Here is a 22,360-nt window from a genome sequence, read left to right on the forward strand (position 1 = left end):
TGAGAGTATCAAAATGCACACAGTCTACATTCAGAAACTGTGCCTTCAAATGAGCCATCAAGACTTCTGTAAGGCTGCATCCAAATATCTGGACTTCATCGTGATTGCAGACTTTCGCACGAGTCTTGAGGGCTGTCTAAACCAATATTTCATCCTCGAGGGGACTTTCCACAGACTTCAATGGACTTTACTGATTTAATTACCCACAATTCCTTGCAATACGGACATGACATTGTAGAACTTTTTATGAATGTCTGAAACAATGGCTTTATTATAACGTTACTTGAATCGTTTTGTCTGGAAATATTTAACCATATCATCATACAGAAATATTTGGAAGTGTAGACTGTAGAGGTAATCAAAATTCATTTCATTACTCATTTTATTATTGTATTATTACATTTGTCTTGCAGTCTCACATACTCCCAAACTTGACGTGATGACAGTGAACACGTCATGGTATCTGAGAGGGCTCAAGCCGCAAGTCTACAGGTTAAAGCCACAGTCCTTGGCCACATCCCCAGCACACCTGTGGCTGCAAAAACACTGGCAGAGCTGATACAGAAACATGTATGTTACGTATACATACAACATATATGTATTTTTTTAATAGTATAGCATGTAAAAATTCTAAATGATACCCTAAATAAAAGTTTTGCCCTTAAAATGAGCATAGTATGGGACCTTTAAAATTTTCAATTCTGCCTTTTAAGGTTTCATAAGCACAGAAAGACAACAACCTTTAACCTTTCAAACTACTTTATTGATATATCCAAAATAACACATACAAGACATTCAAATAGTTTAGACCCATCAGCAACAGATCCCACTCGCTCCACATGTTGCATTGAAATGCTGATATTTGCACACAAACGTTCACGATTGTTGCCTGCACTACAGTACAGTGATTCTGATTAAAGGAGCAGTTCAAATATTCACTGACTGACCAGTTCAGACAACAGCGAGCACTTTTCCTATCAAACAATCATCACGATGAAATGCTATTGAATGTTTTTTTCTGTTTCTTTTAAATCTTACAAAAAGTCGACTAGTCGAGGTCGAACACAGCGATTTTAGCATTTCACACAGAAAATGTCAGCAAAAATGTAGTTGTGAAAAAAGGCGTGAGCCCAGTGTTGATTGTGTCTACAGTCTTCAGAAAGGCATATCAGAGGAGTGATGCAGATCCGAGGCTGCTGGGGAAAACACGGCCCTGGGCTCTTCCAAAGGATTAAAAGGAGGTCAGACGCAGTGAAGGCTGTGGGCTGAAGAATGTTGCTGATCCTTCACTTTTTTATTTTTCTTACCACAAACTATTCTTGTCACACAGATTTCAATAGTACTTCAATAACTTCGAAAACAAAAAAGACCAAAAAAATCAGCATCTTAATTCAGAAACACTTCACCAGATATGTGTAGTTTGTAAAGAGTGAAGAGATGAAAGAACTGCGACAGCATCAGTCTGGATTGTAAACAGATAAAAAGTCGTCCACCGCGTGCTGAAGTGGATCCTGGTCCATGTGATCAGCCTGGAGCCAGATATTCACTTCCAGACATACAAATCCCACTCGAGAGTCACATGAGTAACTTTTTATGAAGCATGACAGCGACTCAAAGTATCTTGTAATTCTGGATTCTACTGAATATTTGCGGTACTGAATGGAGTATTTGCATCAAAGTCTGGATCTCTGTATGGTGACCACATTCAAGGCACTGTGGAGTTTGATTGGCAGAGAGAGATCAGCTGGCAGCCTCTCTCTGTTGGCTCAGGGCGGGGCAAGTCCATCATCATCATCATCATCATCAATCATCATCATCATCATCCTCCTCACCATCCTCCTCCTCTTCACTCGGCCTTGTCTTTCCTCTTGGATGTGAACGGGACTTTGCTGGCTACCGTCGAGCCAACCGTGGAGACGCCGCCGGCCACAGCGGACACCCCGCCCTTCACCAGCCCCACCCCCATCGAGGGCACCGTTGTCACGGCCGACTTGGTGATCTCCAGGCTCTTGCCGCCCACCCAGGCCACGCCGCCCACCGCCGCGCCCACGACTCCCTTTGTGACGTTGAAGAGGCCTCCGGTCACTCGCCACATCATGCCAGGGGCAGGTGCTACGTGGTCTTTCCCAGAATCTGAAAACAAAACAAACATACATGAAGCATCACGATATGCAGTTTTCTACGGGCCATGAAGGTACTTCTGCACAGCTGGACAAAGTAGAAAAAATACTTTGTTACTGTGTTTCAGTAGATAGTTTGGGTATCTGAACTTTTACTCCCTAAATTTTAACACAAATATCTGTATTTACTTGGAAGGGGGTCTGCATTTGAGAGGAATTATCGATTAATTTCCTCGTTGTGTCATTGCACGCCGCCTTCACAACGTCACAAGACTGACTTTAACCATCAGTGCAACTTTAGTCACTAGTTGCTTTGCAGATCACATGCTGCATCAGAGCAAAAGCAGCCGCATTTTTAAAGAAACGTATACAGTGTATACATAAATACAAATATGTAGAATTTACTTTTACTTATAGTTTTGATACTTAAAGAGACAGTTCAGGTCTTTTGATGTGGGGTTGCATGAGGTACTTATCCATAGTCAGTGTGTACCTGCAGCAGATGACCGTTGAGGGGATGCGGTGCTAAAGGAAAAGGCTGTTTGACGGCAACGTAAAACTCCAAAAATGTTCAAAATATAGAGATAGATATACTAAAACCAATATATATTCTTTAGGTGGGACTTCAGGTGGCTAAAATACGTCTTGCTGCTGGTTCAGTCTGCAGCAGTACAATGCTCTGCCAGCACATCGCTCTGCTTATCCACACAGGTGGAGAGCTGACAGTCATCTACTGCAGGTAACACACTGACCAGGGAAAAGTACCTCATACAACCCGACAACAAAAGACCCAAACTACCACTTTAATACATTTATTGACTGAAAATTAAATTTCAGATATTGTAAGTAATCCTTGTACGATATCTTTGCTTTTTTAAACCCTGCTATTTAGCACTAAATATAAAGTACAGCTGAAGCAGATGGGAATATCATTAGTTTTGCCGGTATTAGGACATTAAGTAATTAAAATATTTGACCTCGGGGCAGTGGATGAAAAGTCAGACAACAAAGTATTCAATTATTACATTGTCTGGGCAACATGAAAACATGGAGAAAACACTCTTGTAGATGTTGAAATATTTCAGTGGATTCACCAAAGAGTGCGCAATGTCTAAATGGTAAATCTGTAACTGATATTTTAGTCTTCCCCTTCCTGAAAAAAACCACACAAAAAAACAACTGTGAGCTAAGATGAAATCTTGATCTTTGTGGTTTTATCAGGTGCTACAGTCTAACATTTAACCAGGAGTGTATCTTTATATCTGAGCTGGCTTAACAACCCTCTGATGGTCTGATATGTATAATTCACCTGGTGGGTAAACTGTCATCAGGTCTGATATGTTGAAAACAGACTTATGTTTCATCTCATGACAAACACTGATGTTTACTGAGAGCAGCAGCAGGGGACCAAACTGGTGCAAAGTGTCTCAGCGTTTGGACACAAATAGCAGGTTGGAGCTGCAGCCGCTCTTACACAAACACACAAACTCCCCTGACAGACCAACTGTTTCTGAAATAGAAGCGCGCAACGGTTAAGCACAGATTGCACCATATTCCCCGATGATGTTTCAGCATTTAGCCACAGCCTCGGGAGGTCACCGCTTACCCTCTGTGGGTTGGCTGTCTGCGGGTTCGGCTTCGTCCGAGGCCAGGCTGGTCCCAGGCTGGGGCTCCACGTTAACGCTGTTCACATTCTGGAAAACACAGAAGAAAAACCCCCCAGCTTGTTATTTACTCTGAATAAAACAACCTGCACAACACATCTCTACCTTTAATACGTGTTCATCACTGAGTAAACTAAACATGTCTTCATGTCAGTCATGATCTTGTTGACTTCTTTGATCAGACAGTTGCTGATTTAAATAACAATTTTGCAATTTCTAGACTGTATTTTGAGTCAAATTTAAGCATTTCTAAGACCTTTTTTGAGACCACCATGATTGCAATTTAATACCGTTGTCATGTCCATACTGGCAATAGAAATATAAAGGATATTAAGGGAAAAAAAAGTCCCAGAATTACTTGCGAGGTAAACTAATGTATTCACATTCAACATGAATATTCATCTGTATCAACTGTGTGTCACTCTCTGACGTATCATCTGGTGTTTCCCTGTAAGTTACAGCAACAGGTGACCAAATAAAACGCACCGTTACGGAACAAAATATGTAACAAAGGTCCAGTTATTTTTAGACATTTTGATGCAGAAACGTTACACATTATATCTTATCATTTCTAGAAATAGATATTGTTTTTGACGAGGAGATGCCATGTTAGCCCCACACACCACACTGCCACACTCTAGCTGGGTGTACTCTGATCAATTCTGACCGGGCTGCTCAGTTTGCATTATAGCTTATTGGCTCCATGCTTTATTTCTTCCGTAGGTTTTGATCAATACAATTTTTCCCTAAAACGCATCTAAAAGCGAAACTTAAGTTAATGCAACTTTAAAAAAGTAACGTTAACTTCGTAATTCAAATCAAGTTTGAGAACACCGACATTTTAAGATTTGGATTGTTGGATTATAGCCTTTTTTTTTTTTTAAAGGACCTCCAAAACTGTACCTAAAAGTGAAATCCCAGTATTTTTAAACCTGGACCCTTTATTTTTACATGTTTTGGTGTGTAAATGTTTAATACTAACCAAAAGTTATGGAATCAGCCACGACAGGGCTGCAGTGGCTGCAATGTAATCCTTTGGGGCAACTGCAATCGCCCACCGAGTGCTTGTTTCTGTCGCTGACAGGCTGAGGTTGTTATTCTTAGTGTCTGAGAACATTGACAACACAATTCCTACAGAAAGACACCTTTTAGTTAGAATGAGATACTTTTTTCCACCAGAAACACAAGTCTTGTTCAAGGAGAAATCTCGTTCAGAAATCTCATGAAAGGCGTGTTGTTGGAGGAAGACATTTTAATTTATTAGTTTAATTTAACTGAACTAATATTGACAATCTCGATGCGACAACAACTCGCCTCTCTCGAGATTTCAGAGTGAGACTTCTTCAAGAACGAGACTTGTTTCTGGTTACAAAAGGATCTTATTATTGAACAGAAAGGTCTGTCTTTGTAGGAATCATTTTTGTAATGTTTTACAGACACTTAGAATAACAACCCCAGCCTGACGTACCTTGTAGGTCACAGTTGCCCTGAAGGATTAAACTGCAGCCAGAATTCCTCTTTTTCTCATTTAGACAACATTTAAAGGGCACTCAACTGATTTTACACATTACTTCCCTGGCCAGTTAGTACTATTGCAACTGTCTCGAGGAGCTTCTTCAAACCTGTAAAATAACCCTTAAGGATAATGCCCACGTGCATTATGGGAAATGTAGGATAGAGTGTTTACTCATAGTAGGAATTAAAAATCAGCATATCTCAGCCTCTGCTGCACAAGTTTTGGCCAATTTGGTTTTAATATGTCTCCTGTGAATTCCCAAACTTCACTTAAGTGCAATAAGAAATAACTATTTGTGCACATTTAACTTTTGACAGCTGTGGTTTCTTTTGTGAAACGGAACAAAAACTCCTGCAGACTGCTCTTGACCTTCATCAAGTAATTTTCCAAAATAATAAAACATAAGGCTGATTTTAGTTTCAGGTTATTTTGGAAAATAGTCAGATGAAGGTCTTTGTACCGAAACATTGCTATTAAAAATGTATTCCTGATCTCAAGTGAGGTGAACGGTGCGCAGGAGTTTGTTTTATCTGATTCTGTCGGCCCTTGATCTTCTCCTACGCACCTGCTGATCCACAGGTGGGTAAGTTTCGCTCTGTGAATCCTTTGGTCAAATGAAAGGTTTTGTAGAGCAACATGTTTATATTTCTCAAAGTAAGATTCATTTTAATTAAAAGGAGACCTATGTGCTTTTTTCTCCTTTCCTTCAGAGTTTTGTCCTGTTATGTAAAAGGTCTTGAAAGTACAAAAGGTCAAAGTCTGCAGCAACAGAAGCTCCTCTCTCCCACAGAAAACACGGCTCCTGAAACGCCTCGTCAGTAGTCCCGCCTTTATTCTATGACTTTGTGACCTCACACTATGTCACCTTGTCACACAGTTGCATAATTTATGCATAGTGGCTAGTTTGGCACAAAAAAAATTATTTAGCACAGCTGCTCTGTTGTTGTCGTTTGAGGTGCTGGCTCAGGCGTGTGTGAGCTGACCAATCAGAGGAGACTGGGCATTCAGGAGGGTGGGGGGCCTTAAAGAGACAGGAGCTACAACAGAAGCACTAAAGCATGTAAACCTTTTCTATTGGTAACCCAAAATAAAATCATGAACCTGAAAATGAGCATATGTCTCCTTTAAAGGTCGTATTAGTAAGAGACTCATCAAATACTGACACCTAAGCCTCAGTTTTTGACACGGTGGGAATGAAACTCAAATTTCAGCTTTCTTACAAATTGGATCTTTAAGTCCTGAACATGAACTTCAGACTGCAAATCTCACAGAAATTAATTGCGACTGTGGGTGTTGATGTTGGGTTGAATCATCTATTCCCATTGCTCAGCAGGATAAACCCAGATTTGTACATGTCTTTCACGCCCTGCCATCCCGTGAAAGAAAATCTATTTATTTCAGCTCAATTACAGATTTGAATCTCTGTCTCGGCAGCTGTGCTCAGATTCAAACCTGTAATTATCTAACAAGCTGCACTTATCACACTCTAAAGAGTATATATATATATTTTAATAGGTATACATTTCACACTTGCGTGTCTGACATAGCTTGTTTTTATGCCTCGTGTATATATCTATTTCCATATCTTATTAAATGTGTTCCTCCCATGTCTTTTCTAAATCACTGATGATGAAATAATCATACAGTTCAGTGTTTTGCTCGTGATTTATATAGTTATTTGATAAAATACAGTTAGATGAAGTATAAAAGATGGGTATCTGCCACATGGAGCACGAGCAGGAGATCCACCTGACTGGTGTGCACGTCAATGTAGGTCATCGTGATCTTAACCTCTTTCACTTATGACCCTGTAAGCAACTAAAGCATACGAGACTTTAAATTACTGCATATCTCACATGCTTGTTGCAAAAATAGCCGTTCTCTGTCCTATAATTTGAATCATCTTGCAAAACATCTCCCCACCCCCCCCTTTTTTTTCTCTTCTTCTTCTTCTTCTTCTTGTGCCCCACAAAACAGGCCCAGATCCCAAAGATAAGAAACACAGCTGCACGATATCTGATAAATGTTGGCACGGCTGGGTGTGAAAAGTCAGATCTGATGCAGGAACTTGAGGGTTTTTTTAATCAGGATTTGGCACAGCTGGATCAGAGTTTGAGCAACATTCGCAGGAAGCTGTGACACCTTCCTTTAACGACACTGGAAGGAAAATGACAGTTTTTTCCAGAGAAGAAGAGAAAAGAGGCCACAGTACTGCTGCTAACATAACGTGTTATTATATTCAAACTCCACATCATCACTCCTGGAGCCTGCAGCGGAAAAACTGAGTCACACATGTTGATTTTCATGCAGTTAACTCACACGCTGCTTGTGACCCACATATTCAAACATGAATGAGGATGCTGGTCGGTCCTTACCTTCACCATTGTTCCGAGTGCTTCTCCCACAAACACACCTGGCAGAGTAAAGTTGAGACAGGAGCAGCTTCTGTTTCAGCCTCGGAACCAAACTCTGCTGTGGATGTTAGTGGATCTAAATGCGGGACAGACGCCTGCCGCTCGGGTTCTCGATGTCAGCGGCTGCTGTCTCTTCTCGCTCTTCGCGTCTTTTATCGCTTTAATGTTGCAGCTTCCTAACTTCTCCTCACACAGCGGAGCTACGCAGCTCTCTTTTCTCCCTGCTGGTTCTGCCGACGTGGCGCCTTCAGCACACACACACACACACACACACACACACACACACACACACACACACACACACACACACACACACACGCACTGGACTTCCGTTTACGACCTTCAGAATAAAATCCCTCTCAGTGGCGAGGTGGCCTGATGACGTGGGGTTAAGAGCTCTGTGAATATTTTAAACGACGATTGAAAAGTTAATTATTCAGCGTCGCTTCTAACTGAACAGCCGACTTCCTCTGTTGTGTTCCCATCTTTTACATATGTTATTGTTATTTTGCCTTCTTTTGTTTTATTTCTGTTTGAGGTTCGATTCGATTCGATTTTATTGCATCTCCACAAGTACAGGTCTGCAGGAGAGCAGGGGTGAGAAAGTAAATGAGTAAATGAGTAAAAATGTGTTTTTCATTATGCATTTCGAGAAAAAAGTCGAAATGTCTTGAATAAATTTGAAATACAATTTTGTGGATAAAAAACCGAAGTATCGAGAATAAAGTCGACTCTTCTGTTCCTTTAAATCCAGTCAGGGGAGCGACTGGCAGCTATGAGAGCCTACGGTCTCTGCCATTACTACATCCTTGGAGTGCACCGAACTTTTCCTTGTAACACAGTATTTCTACACTGTGGTATTTTTCTCAAGTACAAGATCTGAGTACTTAACTGGGGCTACACTGTTGTATATGTGGTACATAACGTTCAGCCACAGACTCATCCAGCCACGTGCCTCAAAGTGCTTGGGGGGCTCTTTCATACCATCAGCGATCAGACAACACACTGATTAACCACTGATTAACAACGCAGCCATACACTTCACTGTCACTTAAAGACTGATTGTTTTTTGTTCTGTTGTTATTTATTATCTCAGGAGCCCTGCACATTTTTGTACATTGTTATTATTTAATTTAATATCTCAGATCCCTGCACATTGCACATTTGCACAGTCACATCTATTTCACATTTATTATATATTGCACACATCAAGGACAGTTACTGTATAAAGTATGCTTATTTTTATTCTAATAATTTTTATTATATTTATCCAATTGTTATTTTATTCTTTGCTACTTATTAGTACTCTGTACTGCTGTGTTACCTGGGAATTTCTTCCAAAGGGGATCAATAAAGGAACATCTTATCTTGTCTTATCTTATCTTATCTAACATTTACAGGGAAAACCAAACTTCAAGACAAACTCTGAATTTACACAACAAGAACTTGGAGCAATTTTGAAAGAAATAACACCTGTTCTTTAACCAGGAAATAAAAATCTCAATATTTTAATCATTAAAATTGTCATCTTCTAATGGTTGGTGCTTGATTCACAGTAAAAGAAGCCACTCAGTGTTTTCTGTCGGGCCTTTATTGTGAAGACAGGAAGTCGCTTGTGGGCGGTCGTTGCAGCTCCAGCTCCGGATCCTGCAGCACCAGCAGCCACAGCTGGTTGTTTCAGAATATAGGACAGTGTGTAAAGTCTCTGTGTGACATCTGAATGTTTCCCACACATGGATGTACATTAAGGCCTGTAAAGAGTTACATGTACACTGAAGCCATAAAGATAGTGCACGGGTAAGAGTCAAGGGTCAGGTTCTGCATGGTGATGTTGGCAGCAGCTTTTACCCACTCAGAATAAGTGTCAGGGTTAACCTGTTAGGAACCCCCACGGCTAAATATGTCCTTGATACTTGATTGAAGTACTCGTACTTTTTGTACTGACTCTGCTACATTTCAGAGGATAATGTTTAACTTTTTTTTACTTCAATTCATGTGATCTCATAACCATAGTTACTCTGATTCAGATAAATTATACAAAATATAATCAACAATATATTATGATGTATATCAGTGAGACTTTATTGATCCTTGGAGTAAAACTCATTAAGAAGCAGTGTATGAAGTACTTGATATCACCTGTACCTTCACCAGTTGCAACATTAGAAACTCGTGCACATGTAAATGCATGAATAATTATTATTCAACAATGCAATACATGTTATTCTGAAATTGGAAAATCTTCCCATTCAGTCCTTTTACTGTTGGTATTTCTATATCTTGATTATGACATCTAATACTACTATTACTTATCCTGAGTAAGATCTTGAATGCAGTAATAAAATACTTTTACACTTTGGAATTACTACTTTTTACTCAAGTAGAATACTTCTTCCAAAACTGGGAGAACAACTAGAGGGAATACATAAAAACAAGGTTGAGTTGGGACACATTAAACTAAATAAGACATTACACATCTAATAGGTAAACATCCATATCTATGTGAGCATTGCCAGTAGTCCAGGTATTATCTAAATGCACTGACATAATACATTTATGTATTCTTAAAGGAGGTTATAACAGAGTGTTGTCTACTTGAAAGAAATAGGACTGGTTTATTTCTCTAATCAGGCATTATCTGTGGCAGTAATGCACCTTTTATTTGGTTCAGGCATATTCCAGGTCGCATTGTTTGGGGTCCTCAGAGAACGCTCGGCGCCAGTCTCTCGGGCAGTCGCAGCTGAAGTAAATACGAGCGAAATTTAGTAAAATACTCCGAGAAATCAAGTCGTTAAGGAAATTTGGATCCTCTGTCGTGGAACAATGAATCTCGAACTGCTCGGTAATTAACAAAAATGTTTTTTTTATATTCAATTTATTTGACTTTCCGTACATCGTCAGCGCGGTGTACTTGTTATGGTTAGCATTGTACGTTAGCCTAGCATGTTACTAGCAACCGATACGAGTCAAATAAAATAAATGCATGTATTATTGAAATCGCACTTTCGCAATTTCTGTTAAGTTGTTTAGCTTAAATTGGTTCCGAAGGATTCGTCCGAGTCTGTATATAAGCGCTGGTTATAGAAATGGTAGCAACTATAATAACTGTCAGCTAACGTTAGCCCCCATACATTACACGGTCTCTTATTGTGTTTGAATTAAACGTTTCTTAACTGGAAAAGATATGCCGGTATTATACGTTGTATCAGAAATGTCATGATATTTTTATATTTCACCAAGCCTATGGACCGCTAGATCCTAACGTTATTAGGACCATGGGTAATTACACAGCTGGTCCATAGGGTGCAACGTTACTATTTAGGAAACATAATGTACTAATAACTATACAAATAAATTAATGATTCACAGACCTAAAGAGAGTTGTTGTGCTAACCTCGTCCAGGTTTAATGAGTCTAAATATAGAGATGTTTTTAAAAAACGCTACAGTCTGTAAAGTGTGAGTGAATGAATGAAAATCAGTTAGATCTTACTTTTTTTATTTCAATTTTGAGTAGTAGGATAATATCTAAATCTGAGTGTTAACCAGTCAGTTTAGCTTATTTTCTAATGTGGGTCAGATTTGACAAGTCTCTGTACTGTGCTTCTTTAGTTGAGCTAGACCGAAATAAGAGGGTTACATACAGTTGTGGTCACAAGTTTACATACACTTGTGATGAGCATGTATGTCATGGCAGTCTTGAGTTCCAGTGATTTCTACAACTCTCATTTTTCTGTGATGGAATCAGTGAAACACATAATACTTTGTCACCAAATGCTTTCATGAAGTTTGGTTCAATAATGAATTTTTTATAGGTCTTCTGAAAATGCTACCAAATCTGCTGGGTCAAAAATATACAAACAGCAATTTGAATAACCAATATTGGTAATAATAGGAAGTTGTTTTGATCACATTTTCTTAGTAGGCCTCTTAATTTTCCTTTGAGTGATTATGATTGATAACGGCTGATGATGACACCCACTAGACTCAGCCACAAACACTGCAATGGGAAAGTCTAAGGAGCTCAGCATTGATCTGGAAGAGCCCATTATTGATTTGAACAAGTCAGGAAAGTAACTTGGAGCCATTTCAAAACAGTTAAAGGTCCCAAGATCAACTGTGCAAACAATTGTTTGTAAGTATAAAGTGCATGGCATAGTTGTGTCACTGCCACGATCAGGAAGAAAACGCAAACTATCACCTGCTACTGAGAGAAAATTGGTCAGGATGGTTAAGAGTCAACCAAAACCACCAAAGAGCAAGTCTGCAATGAATTAGAAGCTGTTGGAGCACTGGCGTCAGTGTCCACAGTCAAGCGTGTTTTGCGTTGCCATGGGCTGAGAGGCTGCAGTGTGAGAAAGAAGCCCTTGCTCCAGACGCAGCACCTTATAAGTCAAAGAAAGTTTGCTGCTGATAACATGGACAAAGTAAAAACCACCCGGAGGAAAACGGATGAAATAAAAATTTAGTTTTTTGGCCACAATGACCAGTGATATCTTTGGTGGACAGAAGGTGAGGCCTTTTTAGGAAATATTATGCTGTGGGGCTGTTTTGCTGCCAGTGGATCTGGTGCTCTGAAAAAATTAAATGGATTAATGAAGAGAAGGATTATCTCCAAATTCATTAGGAAAACCTCAAATCATCCAGAAGCCAGATTATTTGGGTCGTGGGTGCAGTTCAATCAGGCTCACTCAGAGTAGAATTGAGAGGTTTTTTTTCTTCCCAGAGTCCTGACTTGAACCCAACCGAAAACACATGGACTGTGCTGAGGAAACAAGTCCGTGCCAGGAAGCCAACAAATTTAGCTGTAGTTGACCAATTCTGTTAAGAGGAGAGGTTAAAGGAGGACAACCAGAGGCTTGTGGATAGCTATCAAAAGCACCTAATTGAGGTGATAATGGCCAAGAGACATTTAATCAAATATTAGAATTATTGTATGTATATTTTTGACCCGGCAGATTTGGTCACATTTTTCAGAAGACTTGTAATAAATTCATTACTGAACAAAACTTCATGGATGTTTTTTTGTGACAAATGAAAGTCCACTCATTCCATCACAGAAACATGAGAGCTGTAGAAATCATTGGACCTGGGGACTGCCATGATATACATGTTCTTTACAAGTGTATGTAAACTTTTGACCACGATTCTATGTGAAAATTGATTGAGTAGTATCTGTTTCACACCTGTTTTGTTCTCCAGATGTTCTCAGACAACATGAACACTTACATTAGTGCTCTGTTATTATTTTGACATAAGAACACTGCATGATATACTTATTTTTTTACTTTTACTTTTATATTCACATTTAAAATATTAAATAGATATCTTTTCCCCTGGTAAATATCCATTTCTAACCTCGGGTAAATTCAGAGATCTTTCTTATGAATTATTGATTCAGACTTTGAAGGCTGTTTTAATTGTTATCCTCATAAATATTTCACTTGATTTATGGAGAATGTGCTTTTTTCTGAGAAAAATTCAATTAATTCCAGTTTTAATATTGGATACACTCTAGCTTTTATCTTATTGTATTTGTGACTTAAATCTCAGATTAATTTTCCCATATACATTTCTGAATACCTTCCACATGAAATAAGTCCTTGACTGTAGTGCTCTGCTGCACCACACAGAATATATGTACTGTGTTGATTAGAATGAAATAATGATAAGTTGCAGGCTGTGTTTCTGAGTCAGCTGTCACTGTAGTACATAGTCCTGTATGAATGTTGTTAACGGTTTCTCATCACTGTCTCTTTTGTTATTTTCTCCTAGAATCGTTCGGGCAAAACTATCCAGAGGTAAGTCACCAGCCATTAATTTATGCTATAACCTAATAGAAGCCATGGTTGATATTTGTGGACTGAAAATAAATTGTGTGTTTGTTTGTGTTGTCAGGAGGCAGATGGCACTCTGGACTGTATCAGCATGGCCCTCACCTGCACCTTCAACCGTTGGGGTACCCTGCTGGCAGTGGGCTGCAACGATGGCCGCATCGTTATCTGGGACTTCCTCACACGGGGCATCGCTAAAATTATCAGTGCACACATCCACCCAGTCTGCTCTTTATGGTGAGACTCATCATACACTCCTGCAGGGTGTGTGGGCATCACTGCCTGGGTCATGTCCCATTTTATGTACCAGCACACTTAGAAACATCCGTCTTTTACCTGTCCACACTGGAGGGATTTGAACGTCCCTACCATGCACTCTTTTTTTTTTTTTTTACTCTTCACACTACTTCTTCTGTCACTTTTTATGATGAATTAAAGATTGCCATATGTTTGTGTGTGTGCGCAGCTGGAGTCGAGACGGCCACAAGCTGGTGAGCGCCTCCACAGACAACATTGTCTCGCAGTGGGACGTCCTGACTGGAGATTGTGACCAGAGGTTCCGCTTCCCATCACCCATCCTGAAACTGCAGTGCCACCCCAGAGACATGTGAGTGACCTGATAGCATCTGTCTGTACATAATGCATCTGATGTGCTGAGGTTCAGCTGTGGGTCTGATACACCATGAAAAGTCACTTCACATGAAATTTGTCTTGTTCGTTCCTATTTTGTAATAACAAGAAATTATCTTTTTGTCTTAGGGACAAGGTTCTGGTGTGTCCCATGAAATCAGCCCCCGTCCTTCTGACTCTGTCAGACTCCAAACATGTTGTCCTGCCTGTGGACGACGACTCAGACCTGAATGTTGTGGCGGCCTTTGACAGGAGGGGGGAGTATATCTACACAGGCAATGCCAAAGGAAAGGTCAGTATCTCTGATAGACAAAACCTTACCCACAGCGCACCTTTCAATCACACCATTGTACTTCAAGACGACACAAGTTAATATTAATTTTACAGTGACAAAACATCAGTGCTTAAAGGTATTTGAGAAGAAATAGAAATGTACTGCCTTTGGTGCCTATACTGGTAGAATCTAAAAAGTGGCGGATATCAATGAAGGTTAAAACCCCTCCACAAGGACTGCTCCAATTTCCCCCTGAATTGTAATTTTCATCAGATGAAATAACAGAATCATTTACTAAACACCTGGCCTTGTGTTTTAGGAATGGTGCCCAGTGTTTTTTCTGTTTTCCTTCATCATAATATATCTTTCTGTCTGTTGTTGCAGATTCTGGTGTTGAACACAAACACTCAGGAGCTGGTGGCTTCCTTCAGAGTGACAACCGGCACCAGCAACACCACTGCCATCAAATCGATTGAATTTGCGCGCAAGGGCAGGTGAGAGGCAACAGAATGTCTTTTGTATCTAGACCTGGATGAATAAACTCAGCCTGGACTATCAATCTCTCTCTAATTCTGCCTCTTTTTTGTCCATCTGTCCTGTTTTCTGCGCAGTTGTTTCCTCATAAACACAGCAGACCGGATCATCAGGGTGTACGACGGCAGGGAGATACTGACCTGTGGCCGAGACGGTGAACCTGAGCCCATGCAGAAACTACAGGACCTGGTCAACAGGTACTTTACCAAATGACTAGAGCAGAGGACATGTGCTATTGGGGAAATTGTTATGCTGTTGCTATATTGGAATATTTTTATGTCAGAAATTGCAGTGATATAATTGGCAAGCTTCTTCTAGTATAGCAACCACCAGCAAATATTGCGTGGTCTGATGAAATTTCAGTGTCTGAAATCAAAGTTCGTGAGGCTAACAGTTGCTGAGAAAGTGTTACATTATGTAGCACTGCATCTGTCTCTTCCTCTGATTCCCTGATGTCCTCCAACTGTGTTTTCTGTGTTCAGGACTCCGTGGAAGCGCTGCTGTTTCTCCGGTGATGGTGAGTACATTGTGGCTGGTTCAGCCCGACAGCACGCCCTCTACATCTGGGAGAAGAGCATCGGCAACCTGGTGAAAATCCTGCATGGAACCAGAGGAGAGCTCCTGCTTGATGTCGCTGTAAGGAAGTCAATAAATCTGTCTACATATTTTAAGCTGTATTGATTTGTCTTTCCCTTTGTTTACAAACAGCTAATTTACCCATCTCACTTTAACCTCTGTCCAGTGGCATCCTGTCCGTCCGATTATTGCGTCCATCTCCAGTGGAGTGGTGTCCATCTGGGCTCAGAACCAAGTGGTAAGTAGACAGTGACAGTAAAGGCAGGTTGAACATGAATTGTGTCAAACTCTCATGCTCCTTATATTCAGAGATTCAGCTCTGTGTTCGATATTATGGTTTAAAAAACGATTGAATTTGGCCTTTTAATGAAGCACATCTGCCAGCTGAGTTGATGTTAAAACTGTGTGACTGATGTGTGACTGCTCTTTTTGTCTGCAGGAAAACTGGAGTGCTTTTGCTCCAGACTTTAAAGAGCTGGATGAGAATGTGGAGTATGAAGAGCGAGAGTCTGAATTTGACATCGAGGACGAAGACAAGAGTGAACCTGAGCAGACAGGTAGACAACATGAACACACACATCCACATCAGAATCAAGATTAAAATAACTTTAATTGCCAAATACAAGGAATTATCCTTAGGCAGGTTTCAAAACACCAAAACAACAAGCAATACATCTAGGTGCTGTATCGTAGGCAACTGGACTTGTTTCAGGTTGCCTATGAGACGGCACCCAGATTTACCATGAGCTGGATGACTGAGAACCTTCATCAACAACAAGCAATAAAGTTAAAGCAAAATCTACATGGCTCTACATTTATCTCTTTAAAATCTTTGGAAAAACATTTAGTTTTGTCCTCAAAGATTTATTTTGTAGTGCCAATCCAAAGTCTGTTTGCATTTCCTCTCAGTCGGAAGTAGTAAAGAACATTAACTCCTTGTATACTCTTTTATTATTAGGGTGGTTGTTGAGACATCAGTTACTTGATGTCATACACAACCTCATTATTATCAAACACATTTGGAGTAATGCCATCACAATGTGACCCAGTTGCAGACTGAAGGTTGACCATCACCTGTTCTGCTGGTTTTACTGCTCTCACTGCTTCTCTCTGGATGTCTCAGACAAGAACTTGTGCTCATGTTACAGGCGCAGACGCTGCAGAGGATGAAGAAGTGGATGTCACCACCGTTGACCCCATAGTTGCTTTTTGTAGCAGGTGAGAAGCGAAAACACAATTCAGCAACATCTGTGAAACAAGTTCCCTCTCTGATCTGACAAGTGTCACGTTATCCTAACTGAAAACCAGCTTGTTACTAGTTCAGCACTCTTTAACCGTGTCTTCACAAATACTGTAATGAGATTAAATTAAAAGCAGTATGCCAAATCAATAAAATAAATCTTCCTTCAAGGTCCAGTTACTAGCTTTTTCTGGAAAAAAGTGGATCTTCAGTTAAGATTCTTAAAGATTTTTTCTAAATATTTTTATTGAAGTAAAAAAAATGGAAAAATAAGAAAAATATTTAGAGTTCAGTATTATAATCTCAATTTTCTGACTGCGATCTTTCATTATCATGCTTTGAGTTGACGTCATCTCTTTCCTTCAAAGGTTGCCTATCTAAGTAAAGGAAAGGCACCCACTTGAACCTTTCTTTTAGCGATCCCAGCAGACTAGGATTCTTTATGAATATCTTCATGACATTACAAACTTCTGCACATGAATGTTGACAAAACAGATATGAAACTTACTTCTATTGTCAAAACATCGCTACATTCCTCGAGTTTCTTATCTCACGGTGCAATGTTTCTAAGAATTTAGGATTCTCTTTTGACTCATGTCCATTTTTTAACAGTCACATCTAAACTAGTTGAGTCCGTTCACCTCAGGACACTGAGAAAGTCATCCATATATTTGTAATATCAAGTAATGTTGCAAGTCTTCAATTAATTGACTCCAGCTTGTTCAAAACTTTCCTCCCAGATTTCCCTACAAACATCATAAGTGGCTCGCTCACATTACTCAGATTTTAGCATCATTGCACTAGCCCACAGTTTGTTTTATTTATTTATTTACAATTCTTTTAATTAATTGTAAATTCATCAGAACAGTTCTGATTAGCCCTTCAACTTAATTCAACTACTGACCGTCTTGTGTTTGTGTCCTTCAGTGATGAGGAGCTGGAGGACTATAAGGCCCTGCTGTACCTGCCAATTGCTCCTGAGGTGGAAGATCCAGAGGAAAACCCCTTCGGCCCCCCGCCAGATGCCTCGGCCCAGACTACTGCCCCAGAGGAAGCGGTGGCCGGTGGCGACAAGAAGCAGAGGCAGCCTTCATCTGAAGGAGGCCCGGCCAAGAAGAAGGCTCGCACCACCACCATCGAACTGCAGGGGGTGCCCAGTGACGGTGAGAGGAACACAACAATAAATACACCGACAAGGAGAAATGTCAGGCCAGTAACTGAAAATGTTCCCACCATACCAACCCTGAGACTTCATTTTCTTACAATACAGGACATAAGAGACAGTGTTGTATAAGAGAACAGCCAATTTAAGTTTTTGTCCCTTGTAATGTTTTAGTAAGACGTAGCGCCGTCCCAAATTCAAAATCAACACTGTCGTTGTTAAAAATTAAAACTGAGAGCAGCTGAGTGGTGAGTATGACATGATTAGGTACATTATGATGAATTTAGCATGTAAGGGAGTTTTAGTTCAGGTGTTTAAATTAAATTTGACCAAGAGTCCACCTTCTGTCTCTCCTCTCAGAGGTGCACCCCCTGCTAGGTGTGAAAGGCGATGGCAAGTCCAAGAAGAAGACAGCAGGCCGGCCCAAAGGTTCCAAAGGTAAAGACAAAGACTTCCCCTTCAGGCCCAAGCCCTACAGGGGCGAACGGCCCTCCTTCCCCGTGGAGGCCCTGGGCAGCTCTGGCCCAGGTGGAGTAGGAGGAGGAGGAGGGATGAAGGGCAGAGCAGAGGGGGGCCTGGCCACAGGTAAGCACGCCACTGCCCCTGCTGCTGCTGAGTCTGGGAGTTCTGCTAGTCCTGCAGCCCTGCTAGTCTGACTGACACCGCCTGTCTCCAAGGCACCTCCCCACCCCACCCCACCCTACCTCCTGTATTGCTTCAACCTCACGTGAAACCCCCCCCACACACCAACCCCAACCCCTCAGCTCACTGACAGAGGCCCGCCTGCTGTAAAGCCACAGTCTGGAGGTCAGAACACAGAGGCTGTTCAAGTTTGGTTTTAGTATCCGTCTGGGGTGATCCAGTCACAGGCATTAAATGCATCTTGAGTGACCTCTTGTGATCGGATTTCACTTGCTCTATATGCAAATATACACCTACACTGGAACACAAAGAAAGAAAGAAATAAGTTAAGAATTTGTTGTAGACAGCGTTTATTAAATTGTCTCCTAATGCAACAAGTCTCACAATCTAGCAGTCCTTTAAGGGAGATGGGGACTTTCTCCTCAGGCATCAGAGAAGTAGCTTCATTAGTTAATTTTTACTGTATCTGCAAAATGCTTACTGTCAATATGTTGTAGTCTTTAGTAAATTTGTTGTAAATGGTGAAATCAGTTGAAACAGTGTGTTCAAACAGCGGCTGGGAGGAAAGATGCACTTATAAGACATGAGAACAGACAGGCTGTTACAACGATGCTGCGACAAACTGACGCTTTTTACAGGAAAGAAACATCTTAATGTTGTGTATTTAACCAAATTAACAAGAAGGCACCAATGATTATAAATTTGCAGAAGTCCCAAAACTCCAAAATACAAGCAATGAAAAGGCAGGCGACAAAAAAGTGGTCAGCATGAGGACAACAGGGAGAATCCAAGAGAACTAAAGAGTGATACCAAAATGGAGGACAAATGATAAAGCCAGGAACAAATCAGGATCACAGGGAACACACAAGGACGGGGAACAGACATAGGAGACACAGACGAACCAGTCAAGAGTGAGGAAAATATTGAATAACACCAGAATGATCCTTAGAGAGGTTGTTATTCTACTCAAATTTTACAAAATAATCTTTACAAAACTAGAAATCAGAAACAACAGAAAAGTGGGAGAAACACAACATTATTATTAATGATCAAATTATACATAGTTGTATCCCTCCCAGACTGTGGCTTTATGACTGTTTAACCTCTGCTAACCTCAGCCTCACTTTGACTAATTTGTAAACTGTGGTAAAGTTGGACTGTAGTTGGCAGATGGGTGTTGACGTGGAAAACACTGGGATGGTGCAGCTTGTTTCCCTGCGGGCTAGCTGGCTAGTCTACATCTACTTCCTGCTTGGCCTTTGACCCTCCTGCTCCCGCTCCCACCTCGCTCCTTGGGCTTGCCATGTGACATGAACGTGTGTCTGTAGCAGCGCCGCTCAGGTCCTGTCTTTTCTGTTTCTGTGTGTGTCGGAGACATGTGTGATGACAAGTTCAGTCGGTGTTAATGTCTCATCTTACTTTGAACGTCAATCAAAAAATCCCCAACAGTTAGATCAAAGGGGAATCCTGGTATTTTTTTATTTGGGCACTGTATTAACATGTCTAACTGATTCATACTCACTAAATGTTTTGGATTTGGTCCCGTACATTGCCTCAGCTTGTAGCCGACTGCAATGGCTGCAACGTTTTCCTTGAGGGGCCGTCAAAGTTATGTCCACTACAAGTGTTTTTTGCCACTGACGGGGGAAATGTTGGTCAGAATTGGCGAGAGGTGTGGCTGGCTATACTTCTATGGCCGACTATACTTGTATCGAGTATTGTAAAATGTCTTGTCATTCGGCAACAAATTTCTTTACCAGAATCTAATAGTGCTGGTGATTGGCTGTCTTGAAGCATGGAAAATGGATTTCATAGAATTGGTATCGAAAAAATGTCTCTCTTGAACTGGTATCAAAGTCAAGGTATCGGTATGTACAACTCACCTCACAAGATTTCAGATCGAGACTTTACCTTGAACATGAAGACTTGTGTTTGTGGTTAAAAAGAGGATCTTACACTTTAACAAAAGGTACCGTTCTGGAGGCATGGTTGAGGAAATGTTGTCAGAGAATATGAGTAACAACCTCAGCCTGTCAGTGACAAGAACAAGGACTTTAAGTGGACATAGCTTTGATTGTCAGAGTTGCCCCAAAGGATTATATTGCAGCTGAGGCAAACTAATGGATTGAATCCAAAACTTCTGGTAAGTATGAATCATTTACACACCAAAACATGTTAATATAGGGCCTAAGTTTAAAAATCCTGGATTCAACCTTTGTCACAAATCACAAATTTGTAGTTACTCCCAAATTTTGAGACACAATTTTCTGTCTGTCAGATAAATTAAATGAAACTGTTCACCCTCAAATCAAAAATACATATTTTTCCTCTTACTTGAAGTTCTATTTATTCATCTAGATGGTTTTTGGTGCGAGTCGCCAAGTTTTGGAGATATTAGGACATAGAGATGTCTCCAGGGTGAACTGTCCCTTTTTTAAAAATGAGAGCATATCAAGAGCCACTAGTTTCTTTCTTCCATTTCTATAATCATATCAAGGATTAGATGTTTCTTACTTAAAACATGTCTTCTTCTTTAAACGGTTTTATTAATAGTGACTTAACAGCTTACAAAAAGTGACATAGTATTTATGTGATTATAATTAATTAGTAAATGAAAACAGGATTGCATTTAAAGTCATACCTGAAAACTTAAAACTTTACAATCATCCTCAGCTGTACTTTGTGTTTAGTGCTGATGATTAAATACCTGGGTGTGATCTAGCAGAAGCACATACAGTAAATGAAAAAGGGAAAATGAAAGCAGAATGCTGAGTCCTATGACATCTGTGTACAGTTAATTCCTCCAGTGTTTTTAACCGGCCTTTATTAGCTACTCGTATTTTTTTTTCTTTTGGTGCCACTTTCTTGAGATTCGATCATTATTTAAGAAGCTAAGGAGTTTTATTGTCCACGATGTGTCTGTCTGACTGTATCTGTGTTCCTCAGCAGGGAGTCTGGTCTCGCAGTCATACAAACAGCACGACATCGGAGGGATGGACTGATCGCTGCTGTGTACAGCTGTGAGGAATCACCAACAGGCTTTAAACCAAGAGACACGAAGCCTGAAGTGATGTACAGACTGTGTTAGTGAGCAGCCTGTTCGATGTGCAGACTGTTTCCTCTTCCAATCAGAGCACAGCGTCACAGGAAAACTCCTCAGCCCGTGTGAATGACAGGAGCCGACAAGGAGAGCGTGAAGCAGTCGAGTCGTCGCAGTAGAGATCACATGTCCTCCGTCTCTGTAGGATTCATCGTGTATAGAACGCCTGCGTCCTGATAGTGTGTGTGTGTGTGCGTGTGGGTGATGTTTTTCTTGTTGTTTTTATACGTATTAAAACATTTTTGATTTATAAATTACATGCAGCTGTGTGGTTCTGTGTGCAAGCCTGAACATGTCTGAAGATTCTGTAGATCCTGACAGATGAGGGATTTCTGAGGAAAATTAAGATATTGGAAAGCTGGATAAAGAAAATCAGAGCGAAAAAAAAAAAAAGTTGAGTTTTGGTCCAAGAGTAAGTAAGCAAGTATGGTATGTAAGTGGTGGAGAGAGTGAAGGAAAAAATACATAAAGAGACAGAAAAAAGAAATAAAGCAGGTTTTGAAACGCAGTCGATTGGTGTGGCACAAAACAAATGATCATAATCGATACAGCAGAATCAGAAATGCCACCTTTACTATTCCACTCATTCATCTCCTTTTTTAAAACCTGGTGCCTACATTACCCACAATGCAACTTAGCCATTGAGTGACATAAT

The 22,360-nt window shown here is 40.4% G+C and overlaps 2 protein-coding genes across 5 annotated transcripts; one reads left to right on the plus strand and one right to left on the minus strand.

Annotated features, from left to right (window-relative positions):
- Window positions 1-741: 741 nt before the first annotated feature.
- Window positions 742-7,990, minus strand: LOC311253206 (transmembrane protein 263). The gene is made up of 3 exons (XM_084347006.1): window positions 7,676-7,990; window positions 3,727-3,814; window positions 742-2,133 (listed from the first exon to the last, which is right to left on the minus strand). The coding sequence occupies exons 1-3, from the start codon at window positions 7,682-7,684 to the stop codon at window positions 1,847-1,849; spliced, it is 384 nt and encodes a 127-aa protein (XP_084203132.1). The 5' UTR covers window positions 7,685-7,990; the 3' UTR covers window positions 742-1,846.
- Window positions 7,991-10,420: 2,430 nt separating this feature from the next.
- Window positions 10,421-21,962, plus strand: rbbp5 (retinoblastoma binding protein 5). Of its 4 annotated transcripts, none has more exons than XM_084349491.1 (14): window positions 10,421-10,556; window positions 13,489-13,514; window positions 13,612-13,784; window positions 14,014-14,154; window positions 14,307-14,469; window positions 14,836-14,945; window positions 15,063-15,182; window positions 15,468-15,621; window positions 15,728-15,799; window positions 16,001-16,118; window positions 16,710-16,779; window positions 17,729-17,964; window positions 18,324-18,548; window positions 21,552-21,962. In XM_084349491.1, exons 1-14 carry the CDS (start codon window positions 10,538-10,540, stop codon window positions 21,605-21,607), a joined length of 1,683 nt encoding a protein of 560 aa, XP_084205617.1. In that variant the 5' UTR covers window positions 10,421-10,537; the 3' UTR covers window positions 21,608-21,962. The 4 variants fall into 4 exon arrangements, with proteins under 4 accessions (XP_084205617.1, XP_084205618.1, XP_084205619.1 ...); XM_084349492.1 differs by having other exon boundaries at window positions 21,555-21,962; XM_084349493.1 differs by having other exon boundaries at window positions 18,324-18,401.
- The last annotated feature ends 398 nt before the right edge of the window (window positions 21,963-22,360 follow it).

The sequence above is a fragment of the Pagrus pagrus genome (genome assembly GCF_965226575.1).
Source record: "Pagrus pagrus genome assembly, chromosome: 3".
In the NCBI taxonomy this organism is placed as follows: Eukaryota; Metazoa; Chordata; class Actinopteri; order Spariformes; family Sparidae; genus Pagrus; species Pagrus pagrus.